The sequence below is a fragment of the Giraffa tippelskirchi genome, chromosome 13, assembly GCF_054371585.1.
Source record: "Giraffa tippelskirchi isolate mGirTip1 chromosome 13, T2T-mGirTip1v1.2.pri, whole genome shotgun sequence".
NCBI lineage: Eukaryota > Metazoa > Chordata > Mammalia > Artiodactyla > Giraffidae > Giraffa > Giraffa tippelskirchi.
This window is the reverse complement of record NC_137287.1, coordinates 27,969,549-27,983,385: the sequence shown is the minus strand read 5'-3', so window position 1 is coordinate 27,983,385 and position 13,837 is coordinate 27,969,549. Positions and strand designations below refer to the sequence as shown.

General features: G+C 40.1%; 1 protein-coding gene across 15 annotated transcripts in view; it reads right to left on the bottom strand.

Annotated features, from left to right (window-relative positions):
- Positions 1–13,837, bottom strand: part of PARN (poly(A)-specific ribonuclease) — a 177,438-nt gene that overhangs the window by 114,882 nt on the left and 48,719 nt on the right. For all 15 annotated transcript variants that reach the window (XR_014072950.1, XR_014072949.1, XM_081556349.1 and 12 more), the window contains 3 exons: positions 4,810–4,865; positions 3,735–3,821; positions 969–1,043 (listed from right to left, as the gene is read on the bottom strand). Coding sequence is in view for 13 of the 15 variants with exons in the window: in XM_081556349.1 (XP_081412475.1) it covers positions 969–1,043; positions 3,735–3,821; positions 4,810–4,865 (218 nt within the window). In the remaining 2 variants the exon portion in view is untranslated. The remainder of the gene's footprint in view (positions 1–968; positions 1,044–3,734; positions 3,822–4,809; positions 4,866–13,837) is intronic.

Here is a 13,837-nt window from a genome sequence, read left to right as displayed (position 1 = left end):
CCGTAACACTGTCCTCAGTTTATAAAGATAAGCAAAAGCTTATCAAAGAACTTGCCCAAGGTCACACAACTATAGGCAGTGCAGCAGTATGATTCCAGAGCCTAAACTTTCCATTTCTATAACATGGCATATATTCCTGTGATGGCTATATACTTTTTTTTAAATACCAAAAAATATTTGACCTGAATTTGTGTATTTGTAGAAATTTTCATATAGAACTGCTTATATTCTGCTCATACATCATCAGAATTACATACTTCTAGTCTGTGGCACTTCATTTAACAAGAAGAAAATGTTAATCAGCATACTTAACATTTCCATACGTTTTTATTATTTGCACCAAGGAACTTGAAATCTATGTGAAGAAGTAGCTGAACAATACATATGTTCTTCAATAGCTTTGCATCCTAAGAAAACAGGATGTTTTGTGATGGTTAATATCAAAACTATCTAGGGTCCAACAATAAGAGAGTTGGTATCTGACCTTTTTACAATCCTAATTTAGAAGCAACTAAAGTACCTTTCAGTTTATTTGTTTGTAAAACAAGTATTTGATACCAGTTTAATGGAATAAGTGAACCACAAAGTTATAAAATAAATGGGGAAAGTATAGAGGCAAACAGGTCAATACAGGAATCACCATCTGGTGTCCCCCATTCCTCTCAATTTGCTCTTTCTATCCTTCAAAGTAAACATACAAATCATTTTAGAAAAAGAGCTGTAAGAAAGGAACAGAAAAGTAAAAAATATATGATAGAGTCTATCTAAAGAATCAATACATTCGTCTTATTTTCTCATCTACATGCGATACTTACTAACTACTTCCTTTATTTTAGAGACAAGCTCAAAACAAACCAGGCAGCAATGCTTGTGAAATCAATTGACTGAATACCACAGCATCTAGACTGGAAAGTGGGCAAGCTCCCACCTTTTAATTAACACACAAAACAAAGGCCCAACACACTTACCAATTGGTACCTGTTCAGGTTGGCTGAGAGAAACAAATGCTGATGTGTCATCAATCCAGGATATCTGAATGTTACCTGCAATAATGAATTAAAAGCAAAGTAAGCATTTAGCCATTTAGATAGCTATCAGATTCCATTTGTATATCTGATATATTTCAGAACATCCATCAATTTAAAGAGAGATGAGGTGTTAGTTTAAAAGATGATAAAAAATCTCAGCACTACAGAGAAATAAAATTTAAATCTATCACAGTAGCTACTACAGTTAAAACTTCAAGAAAGCAGATAAACCAGGAAAACCAGAAGAACCTTCTAAAGTTTGTTTTAAAAACAAACAAACAAAAAAAGATCCTTCTGGATTAAATTCTGAGGCAGTTTATCATTCAACCTAACCTCCTGCCAGGTTTAGAGACTTTTTTCCAATCAAGATCAGGAGTAGGGAATTCCCTGGTGGTCTAGTCGTTGGGATTTGGCACTTTCAGGATTGAAAACAAACAAATGAAAACTAATGAAGACTTAAATAAATGAAGGAATATTCCAGGTTCATGCACTAAAAGACTAAAAGTCCATGAACCTGGTATATTTTTAAAAAGATCACTAGTAAAAACCAGAGACCATGTGTGTAAGAAATTAGAAAAATTCAGTGCTGATCTCAAGGCCAGGGAAAGAACTCAAATAAAGAAAAGCAGGTAGGGGATAGAGGACAAGGAAAAGAAGGCGTCAGAGAGAGGAAACCAAGACAGACCAATACAGAAAAGAAAAACACGGAGGGACAGAAAGCAGTATAGTGGCACGAAATGACTTTCACATACAGAGACAAGTCCTCTGCAAAGGCGAAACGCAAACAGAATGGAATGCAGGAGAGCGGACAGAGGCAGGAGAGGAGCAGAGGGCCGGAAGCTGGAGAAAACCCAGGGGCAAGCATTTACCCACTACCTTCTTCCTGAAAAAACACAGAAGACTGGAATTTTTTTTAAATGGCTAAACATCACCAGAACTTAGTGATGAAAAACTGTTTTATTATCTATTAAAATTTTTGAAGGCTTCAGAATACTTGAAAATTGCTTTGCTTCTCCTTCACAGGAAAGAACTTTCACTTCCTGCTGCACTGTGGGGTGCCAGGACTTTCTCAATTACAAAAGTCACTACCATTACTTCCTTAGCTCTCTACCCTGTATGTTTTTTTTAGACAAATAATATTTGGGGGCTTCCTAGATGGCTCGGCTTTCCTGGTGGCTCAGTGGAAAAGAATCCACCTACCAATGCAGGAGATGTGGATTCAATCCCCTGGAGGAGGAAATGGCAACCCACTCCAGTATTCTTGCCTGGGAAATCCCAGGGACAGAGGAGCCTGGTGGGCCACAGTCCATGGGGTTGCAAAGAGTTGCACAAGACTTAGTGACTCAACAACAATGTTTAACGTTTCTTAAGTAGTTACTCTAGGCCACATACTATTCTGAATGCATTCCATGGATCAGCTCATTTGATCATCCTGACAAGCCTATTAAATAGGCAGTATTATCATCACCATCATCATCTCCAAGGAGGAAACACAAATACAGAGAGGTTACCTGTTCAATATCACACGGCTAACCTTTCTTTAATTAAAATGAAAAATATTCTACTCAGAGCGTCCTGCTGAATTTAGCCAATTAAAGTTTGAGTAAATAGGGGTAAGAGCAACACAAGATGGGAAACAAAATCAAAAGCTTACTAAATGAATGTGCTGTGAAATCTAACTGCATTTAAATTAAAAAGCAGGACCAGAATTTCAGAAGTCATTTAGACTATCTGCAAAGATTAGGATAACTTGCCAGAAATACACTTGCGTTCACTTAGGTTCCCAAAAATTGCAAAACGTTTTGTACTTATAAAAGCTAATATATGTTTATTTTAAGAAATATTGAAAAGCACAAAGAGGAAGAAAAAAATCCTATCTAAAACATTCAGTGATAAGAGCACGGTGCATCCTTTCAGTTTGATTTCTAAGTTCAACAAAAATGATGTTAGTTATATAGGAATTCTACTTCGTATCTGCTTTTTACTATAAATGCTAAAATATAAACACCTTACCATCTTTTAACAAACTCTTCAACTCTTTCTAAAATGGCTACGTACTAAGCTGTTGGGGAGACACATTAACATTCACTAAACATTCTTATTATCGGACATTCAGGTTTTTGCTCTTTCCATTTTAATTACGAATTTTGAGAGATGACAGTTTAAATACTTAGTTTGTATAATTAAGAGACACTGCTGAAGACTTACTATCAGAAAGGCCTGTATAAACCCTAATCAGAAGACTGTTCAATTTAATCTAATTGCCTGACCTGATAAAAAAGGTAACAGAAGAACCTACCTCATACTTGGTCCTCTCAAACATCTGTGCCTATCTGCTGGACTATTTGGTATCAAGCAGCAACTGCCTGCTCTTATGAAACAGGCATTCTCTTTCAATTTCATCTTAACAATGATTTAACCTAGACTTCTTCCCCATGGGTCGGTCAGTAAGGGGCTAACTGTTCTTGATTTCCATGGATATAGACGAATAACAGCGCTATACTGTGGGATGCTAGCAAAAGGTCCTCAGATCATATTGGCATAAGAAAGCAGCATACCAATCTACAAAAACTCCCTGAGTGAGATGAAAACTTTGTATATTAATCCTCTTTTATGTCCAAGCTGAAGCCATCTATATACTTTGACCACCTAGACTGAAAGAGGAGCAGGACCCTAAAAGGACATCTATACTTATGCTTGACTTACCAAAGGCACTGAAAAGCTGGTAAAGGTCGCTGGTTTTCCATTCTTTGGGGAATGTCACATGGAGGACGTGATCACGTTTAGGCTGCACTACAAAACAAATTTTTGATGAAAGGTTGATGGCTGAAAAGTGGACAACAGACCAGTGGTTCGTCGATGAAACTGAGCCCAGGCTAACTTGGAGAATCATTATGAAAGCCTTGCGATTACCAAATGAGCCCTAATGTCCATGTATTTCTAACTTAAAAAAAAAAAATGCACTGTCCAAACTGAATGAACTGTGTTTGAACAGACACAGTCCTGAGTCACAATCTTGTTTCTTAATCCCACACCCACCACTTGACTTTGCAACTCAGAGCAAGAAGCCTAACCACTCAAGCCACTCGTGGTTATAGATTGCGGATGACGAGGCTCAGTGCACAAAACTGTTGCGAGGATAACAGGTTTAAGCACCAAAACTAATATGAAGTGCAACACAGTATGGCCTCAAACTTCTACTGCAGTGATTATTATCATCATGTATAAAGTGTAATTCCTCTGTTTCTATATGCCTATGGCATATATTAAGGCAATTTCCCAAGGCTACAAAAACAGCAATAGAAAAGAACAATCAGAAGAAGCAACAACTACCTCTCAAACAGCCTGGTTGTCCCAGGTCTTCCAAGAGGGAAAAAAAAAAACCTACCCACAAAACTTAAATATATACATACTCAAATAATTGGAAAACAGAAAATGTACTGTTATTGACACGGCTAGTACATCTTGAAATCTATTACATATACAATATATTTATAGAAAATCATGAACTCAGAGTGCTGAGTGAAAATGAAGTAATGATGAGAAGATATATATTTTTTTAAATTCAACTCATGTATAAACTGGAAAATGTAAGTCAAGAGATGGGTTACTCAAGGCCTAAGGGTAACATTAACTTAAGCGTACTATTCATATCAACCACAAAATCACTGGCTATTTTTAAGTGAATAAAGCTCTTTCTTCAGTAATTCTGTTCATGTTATCCTTTCCAGACCACACACTTAAATGTGCAGATGCAATGAGAAAATAAAAATTCACTTACAGTCTGGTCCTTCCAAGTTTAGATAGGGGATATCCATGACTCTCATAAGAAATAACCTACCAAAAGAAAAGGAAAATAGATAATGGACTAACTTCTATTTTTTTTAAAAAAAAGCAACTGATATAAACATCTAGAAAATTCTCTCGTAGAAGCTCCTTAATTATATTACCTTATTTCTAAAATCATTTTGAAGAGTCTTAAGATCCACTTCACATCTTTCTTTAGGGCTAAATATTAGGCAGACATGACTGAGCACACTTCTTGAGTCTGAAGTATTTATTATAAATAGAAAACAAAAACTGGTATCCCCAACACCTACAACAGATCCTGGCACTCAGGAGCTACTCCATAAATATTAGCTATATGAATAAAATTAGTCACCAAAGAGTCCAAGCGAAGGCCTCTGCTGAGCTGCCCTGTTAGTCCAGAGAAACTGAGAGAAAACAAGTCCTACAGTGTGCGGACCATCTTAACCCCCTTGAACAACTGTCCCCACAAACCGTAAAAGTAATCCCTATGGACTGGTGTTTTGTGAGCTAGGAATGTATCACCAGTGTCTTTCTTTTCTTCTTTTTTTAAACTGAAATGCCATCATTGGATGAGTGCTAATCTTACTGGGTGAACTGTCATTACTCCCATTTAAAACATATTAAAAGCATGAAGCAAAATAATCCTTGGTAAAAAACAAACAAAAACCTATCACACTGATAGAAACCACAGCAGTCATTTATGTACACTTTTAAAATGGATACAAAAGCACTTTTTAAAAGAGTGCTTCTAAATTACAGCTCTCCATAATGCCATTCAATTTGCTTTTATTTGCAAGATTGTGGGCAAAATATCAGGCATTCTGTTGTCTGTAAGATGATTTTAATGAGTTTTATTTAGATAACGGCATATTGTGCATTTCTGGTAGGGACTGCATTATACAGCAAATTAAAAAGGCAATCCAAGTGCCCAACAAGCAATTAGTTTGGCTTCACTGACCTGCAATTAAGGCACATTATTACCAGGCATTCAAAAGCCAGGCAGGGCATGATCCAGTTTACAAATGGAACCATCAGCATGAATACCACTGTTCTGTGAACGCCAGAAAAAACAAAGTCCTGGTACTCTGTGGTTTAAGGACTTGTTGCCTAGCCTACAATTTAATAAACCAAATCCTATGGCTAAGAAACCAAATTTATTTTTAGTTCACTAATTTAGGCTCAAGTGTACTATTCTGGATCTGGTAGCTGGTTCACCCAGTTTAATCGATACCGCCTGCATTGCCAGAAAACAATGAGACATATAAAAGCATAGATTCCCCTCAAAAGTGGTTGTTATTACTACTGACAACCAGAACCTAATGAGTTAGTCCTGGGTTAGAAGGATCAATGTTTTTATGGTTCACGTAATTCTCAATTCTCCATTTAGTAAATTGAGAGACGGCTCCCAACTCTAAACCAAAAAAAAAAAACCCAAAACAACCTTCAGTAGAAGTTGAAGAAACATAAACAGCACTATAAAAATAAATTGTGTACCCAAATTTCAACAGAAGAATAAAAACTGAATCAACAAAATGTTCATTGCTATATCTTCAAAGACACCAGTAATCAAAATCAACCTCCAGATTCAACAATGTGTGTGGGTGGGTAAATTACAGTTCATCATTCCAACAGAATATTAAATAATCAAAATTAATTTCAAGAAAACTTTCAAAAAATTCAAAACATCAGTAGCTTGCAGAACAATTTTTAATTAAAAAAAAGCACAAAATTTTATACTATTGTGACAGCTTTGTAAAACACTGATATCATTAAACCAAAAATAAAAAATACTCCCCACTCCCTGCTTCGAAAAAAAAGAGCCAATGGTTTTGGGAAACTGAGTTTTGTTCTTCAGAAATCCTTTTATGATTATTTTTTAAACTTAAAAAAGAAAACAGAGGCTACCAGAACTGAGAGCCCCAGAGGTAATAACTAGAGATTTTCTTAGAGAAAGTTCAACTGAAAACACCAGTAGAATCAATCCTGTATATCCTGTGCACTACCCCACCTGCTGTGGGGAGACTAAAGTAAAATCACAAGTTTGAGTGTGCAGCTGCTTTATTTCTTTTAAAAATATTGTTTTCCTCTTAAGGTCATGTGGCCTCAACAAGTTTACAAAATCTATTGTCCTATAAATACAAACAAGGATGACATTTAAAAAGCAGACTTCCCCAGTTCTCTCGCCATGTAAATATATGTTTTCTTAATTTTAAAGATACATTTTGTCAAGCATTACACTGGCTGTTTGTCCTTGAATAGTTCATCTCGATTATAAGTATCATTTCTGTTTAAACTCAGTAAAAATTTATTCTCAGCAGAAACATTCAAAAGATTTAAGTTAGTTAATCCTACACTACCTTGTTTGCCTACTTACTACTTTAACTGAATAGAAACCCCTTTCAAATGAATTATATTAATAGCCCTTCTCCCTCATCCCTCCACCTTCATGTTTGGGCTTTACAGAGAAGCAAATCACCCCAAACTCTGGAAGAACACTCAAACCAATTCTGTGTGTGACTTGGCTGACCGCACCCCATGCAACTGGGAAACCGATTCTCAAACTGGAGCTGAGCGTCTGTGGAACAAAACCAAAGTCAGCTCACTGAGGCCCTCCCTCTCCTCTTAGGCCAGACAGTTTGCAGGCCACTGCTCTGGAAGCATCCCCGCCTGCCCTTCTGAGGGAAAATTAAAACATTTCATTGCAAGCACGCCTCCTACTGACTGGCTGTCAGATGGCCTACACTGACACCCTGGGATGATCTGATAAAATACCTCATGTGTGGCTCGTCTGACCGAACAGTTTTTATTTTAACGTATAAGAAACGCACCAGGCGAGCAGAAATACTGACAAGCACATGAAAGGATGCTCCTTCCCTGTGAATTGTATTGAAGAACAGTCTCTTCCAGAAGGCCTTTCATCTGCAGATATTGGAAACACACTCGGACCATCGCTTGCAGGAAATGTTATTTTTATTTCAGTGAAGATTCAGGCGGCTATAATTTGGTAGAGACACACAAGACTGTGTGGGGCCCTGGCCACGTTCCTGCAAGCTTCCTGATGAAACACTACTTTTGCACTTATTCTCTGAAGGACTGACAGGGATTCTGTCAAAGACTAAAATTAAAGTTCCCATCTGATACAAAGGCCAATCGTACATTGGGATTCTATCCCAGTACACTACATGACTCATGTTCACATTCTAGATGCTATAAAATAAATTCTACCCTTTGGGGCATTTGTCAGTTTTTTAATGTTCTATGATGATACTGGCGATGTGGTTTAGCACTGCTTTCAAACATCTGGACAGATCCAAGAGTGGAGCACAGCTCACTCTGGGGTCATTCACTCAGCAGACTGGATGACTTCAGCTCAGCCTCTTAATAGGTTACACAGAATAGGCTGTGTAGACATGCCTTTATGTCTAAAACAGCCACCCAGCTCTGCTGCCCATATGCTGCATGGCACTCATGGAAAGTCATCTGCTGACATTCTTTTCTGACCAGGGCGGTATGACACTGCGACCTAGACTATGTTAGAAGGCTTGTAGTCACAGGAGAATTTTATTTCAGACATAAAGCTTCTTAAGAGCCTAGAACCTTGAGCACTCAAAATGTGTTTTCCCAGATAGACATCTTGATAGAAATGCAAATTCCTGGGCCCCACCCACCTAAGCCCTACCGACTCAGAACCTGGGAACTGAAAATCACTGGGTTCACAGAAAAAAAGTATGTTCAAGACTGTGTTAATTTCCATGAATGATGACTCACTGATCAGCTGGGTAATAATGACTTGTGTCAACTTCTCCAAAAAGGTATTAATCTTAATGATCTGTTTACAGTAAATCATTTTGACTTAAGAGAAACACAAAACTATTAAAACAAACGCTAAGGACTACCTCAACGTCCAGGCAGCAATAACATAAGGCTTCCACCATTCCCTGAAATCAGGTCAACTGTGGCAAACAACTAGATTGTCTGCAAGAGGTCAATTAGGGGAAACAATTGCTGACCACTGTCTTCCTCATTTTGAAGAAGAAAGTAAAAAAAGATGGCATAAACTACTCTCTTGGCAATACAATGGCAAAAGTCCAACCCTTTCTGTAACTTGGCAACAAAGCAGCCCCTCTGCATCACAAGCTTTAGCCACTAGTACAGCCCCCAAGGCTAGCACACACACACACTGAATCTCCAAACTTGTCAAAATTCTCCAACCTTACCAACAAGCTTCAGACCCCAATTATGGCAAGCGCAAGACACACTGAGCAGCTCAAAAGAGGTACACTAAGGTCAAAGGGGATTCTCTGATGACACAAGAGCTTGTCGTGGACTGTGGCTTCTCTGAATCATTTGCAACTGTCCGATGTGGAAAAGGATGGCAAAACAGTGCTGGTATTAACCTGCTTTATGCAGCTGTGCTCAAGAAAACAAAAAGGGCAAAGGTGACATTCAAAAATGCAGACAGGAAGTCCTGAAGGTGACTCGGGAATATTTTGCACAGAGGCTCAAACCTCTGGGAACCAAAAAGATCATTATGGTTCGTTAAAATTCTGCATGACCGAGTCTATGTATAAAGCCAATAATTCTTTTCAGAAATGAAAGGAAATACTTCATTTAGCTCCTGCAGCAGCATGGTTTCCACTGCTGCTAACTGATGGCAGAAAAAGACAGTGGATCAGTGACTTCCACTTGGGGCCACTTAAAGAAGCAATTGGCAGGACTTCCCTGGTAGTCCAGTGTCTAAGGCTCTGCACTCCCAGTGCAGGGGGACCCTGGGTTCAATTCCTGGTCAGGGAACTAGATCCCACATGCTGCAACTCATGATCCCACAGGAGTTTGCATACCCTTAACTAAGGATCCCGCATGCCACAACAAAGACCCAGCACAGCCAAAAAAATAAATTTAAAAGAAAAGAGACAACTGGCAAAAAACCAGTAATACCCAGCGCAGGGCAGTGGATGTGCATCTGACAGAAGGCCCAACACTGGTTAGGTTATAAGTGGACCATGATGTTCCACCTGACAAACCACTGAAGACCAGCAACACGATGCTGCTAACCGCTAGTTTTAACCTCTTTTGAAAAATCCTTTATTGAATTTTTTTAAGTTACCAAATTATATACGTCCAATCTCAATTAATAAATGAAACAGAGACAGAAAACACATTAGCAGGAAATACACCAAATGACAGTTGTTGTTGTTTTTTCCATTTTGGCTGGTGGAATTACAAGTGAGTAATTTGTGTTTCAATCAGGATAAGAATATATTATTTTTTAAAAGGACAAGGTTCCTGACTAAAATAAATGCTTGTTACAGCACACTCAGCCTCCTCTGATTCTCTGGTGTCTGGAGGACAGGCACCAAGTCCTATCACACAGGGAACGAGGAAGCAGCTTTTTCCTGCTCTGGCAGCTTACCCTTGGCCATCATGGGAGCAGAGAGATTCAGAACCAAAGCCTTCCCGTTACGAGTCTTACATTAAGGACCTCACCTTCTCTCTGCCAGGTACCCCCTCATGTGCGTGTGAGCTAAGTCGCTTCAGTCGTGTCCAACTCTGTGCAACCCCGCCAGGCTCCTCTATCTGTGGAATTCTCCAGGCAAGAATATTTGAGCAACTTGCCATTTCTTCCTCCAGGGCATCTTCCTGACCCAGAGATTGAACCCATGTCTCTTACATCTCCTGCACTGGCAGGCGGGCGGGTTCTTTACCACTGGTGCCACCTGGGAAGCCTATAACCCCTCACACTGGCTTTTAACCTGAGCTCTTCCCACAGCCTCACGTGAAACAGTGAGCCTGCAGTCCCCGCAGGAGCCTCTAAGGGACAAATGAGGACTCGCGTCCTGAATCACCTCTAGCGCAAGAACTCGGGATATAAGATCTCACGCATAGGCTTTTGTTGGTGTTTTTGGCAATGCTCTAAAGGCTGATTAAATTATAGCTTCGTGCAATGGGGCAGAGTCCAGATATAAGAAATGAGGTTGCTTTCTGAGAAGAGCTTTGGGTGGACTGAGGAAGGCAACCAGGATGAAGGAGCAGAGAAGAGAGCCATGCTGCTGCAGGTCAAAGGACAACTTTCCCACATCTGCAGTGCAGAATCAGCTGCTACCCAGGCCTCGGGCCTCGCACCTCGAGGTCACACCTGCCCCCACACACCATGATCACCATCAGGAAAACCCTGTGAATCGGCACACTTAGGGTTGAGTGAGATAATGAGAGGTGTCTGAATACAAGAGCTTTATTTTCTGTAAGGTCAGATCTGTACACATACACACAGGCCTGAATGATCTAGAAGGATTTCTGACGTTACAGCCTGTCTTCATAAAAGAAGACAGTGTTTACTCTGGTTCCGCCTGAGCAAACGGAAAACCCTCTAGCCCCCAAACTTTTCATTCTCCCACCTAGAAACTCAGTATTTCATTTAAAGAGTAAACATGTGCATTTGTTCAAGACTACACATCTCTTCCTAAAAAGCTTTACCTCAAAGAATAGATTTCTAAGCAGAACTGCACTCCTCTCATGCCACTGCAGACCGGAATACGGAGATGCCGAGAACAATCTCATCTCAACACAATTTGAGTGGTGAATTAATTTGCACCCAACTCCAAGTCCCAAGCCTTCTAGAGGAAAACTGAAACCTTTAACGACTGCCAGCTCTACTGTTCTTGCAAATGGTCTTGGTATTTCCTTCAGGGCACAGCAGTAAAAGCACTTCATGAGAACCGTGTATGCAAGGGCTCATCATTATACACATTTATGTGCCATAAAAAACTAATTTTATCATCCAGGATAGGAAGCATGCAGACATCTCTCACAAAATAAGCTCATTTACTTTGCTCACTAAAGCTCTTGTGTAAAATAAGAGGGCAGCCACTGGGTAGAGGAGAGTCACTGTGGCACCAGTTATTTTCATTTCCCTCGGGGTGGGGGGAAGAGGGGTGCACGTGTAATTTCCAATCTTGTCACTTGATGTCTTGACAAATAGAGCGTTACCCGACATTTGTCTCGAAGCCAACTCATGTCCCTTCTCGGAGATGTAACGCAAGAAACAAGGGGGGCGGGGGGGGGGGGAAGAAAGGCAAAAGGAAAGAAAGTCAGCAGCTCCTTTAAATAGTCTCCATCAAACGAACCATATCAAATTACATCAAATAAAAATGTTTAAACACTGTACAAAGGCAATGTCTGCTGGACCTATAAAACAGCAGATTGCAACATGTCAGAGGAAACTGGTCGCACTCGATCCAGTGGTCCAAGTCAACATCTTTTAGAATCACTGCTCAAGCCAAACATGCAGAGAAAGAAATCTTTCAGCGATACTAGCCTTGTCTCTTAGGAAAACGTCCTACTAACTGTCGAGCTGTCTCTTTTAGAGACTGATGCTCTGGAGGAAGAATCCTATCCCCAGCTGAGGACAGACCTGGGTTATCTCTGACTCGACTGTTTCTGGGGCCCTCAGCAGATGGCCTCAGCTTGCAAATGGGGGACCTTATTACCTACCTCCTCAGGGATGTTGTCAGAAATTATAGTCGCTGTGGGCGAAATACTCTGAACCATGGAAGATGTTCAATGGAGAAGATATTTGGCAGCTAGTCTAAATTCCCTCATGGCTCAGCCAGTAAGGAGTCTGCCTGCGATGCAGGAGACCCGGGTTTGATCCCTGGGTTGGGAAGAACCCCTGGAGAAGGAAATGGCAACCCACTCCAGTATTCTTGCCTGAACAATCCCATGGACAGAAGAGCCTGGCAGGCTACAGTTCATGGGGTTGCAAAGAGTCGGACATGACTAAGTGACTTCACTTCTCTTCACTTCTTTTCTTCTAAATTTTTTAGGGTACACTGCTAACCTCTGACTCATTTAAATTAACTGTGAAACAGTCTTGGAAATAACCATGACCTACTTGCTCACAGCCAGGGCCAAAGCAAGGCAAGGACTACCTAGGAATACTGACTTTACTACCAACATGCCTATAAATGGGCCTACAAAAAGATAGGTCCACATCCTAATTCCCAGAACCTCTGAATGCTGCCTTATTTGAAAAAAGGATCTTAGCAGATGGAACTAGAAATTAGGTTAATTTCATTAGGACCTTACATGAGGACATATCCCGAACTATCCAAGTGAACCCTAAATACCATCACAACTGTCCTTACAAAAGAAAGAGGGAGACAGGGTACACACAGAAGGGGAGGCAGAGACTGGATTGACATGGTGACAAGCCAAGGAATGCCAGCATCACCAGGCGCTAGAGAGGCAAGGAACAGACCTTTCCCAGAGCCTGTGGAAGGAACACAGCCATAGCTATACCTTAATTTCAAACTTCTGGCCTCCAGAACTTTGAAAGAATAAATGTCTGTTGTTTTAGGTCACCTACCAAGCTTGTGGAGATTCAAATAGGAATCACAGGAAACCAAGATGATATCCTGCTAAGAAGGAGGCAAGCTGCTTAAACATATATCCAGGGACTAATTTTTTCTAACCTACAAATTGCAACGATAAACAAGTTATTAAGACAGAGAGACATGTACTTTAAAGTAACCAGAGCCAATACAAGGCTAGAGCAGGCCCACACGTAGACAGTCCTTGGGGGCCCACAGGGCTAGCACGCCGAGTAGAGGTATGTGGCATGGGTTTCCCTTAAGGTGTCTCTAAAAAGGGGCCTTCTGATAAAGCCATAGAAGCAGCTTGCCTGATAAATCTTTGGGAAAACAAGATTTCAAGGCAGAAATTAGATAAGGTGGTATCATTTTGAGGCAAGCACCCCTTGCCTGGAGAACTCAACAACTTGTTTGGAAATAAGCACTAGTTTCTAGTCTTAAGAAGACCCACACTCGAGGCTATTTTCATGCGCTCGAGACTCACCTTGTCTTTCACCTTTATGAAAATCGGGTGCTCACTTTCGGGGCAATCAAACCAAGCCAATGCTTAGAGATTATTTCCATCCTACTGATTTGGGAAACCCAAGGTATTGTTTCAATAGATTAAGGTCTCACTGAAGCAATGAGTTG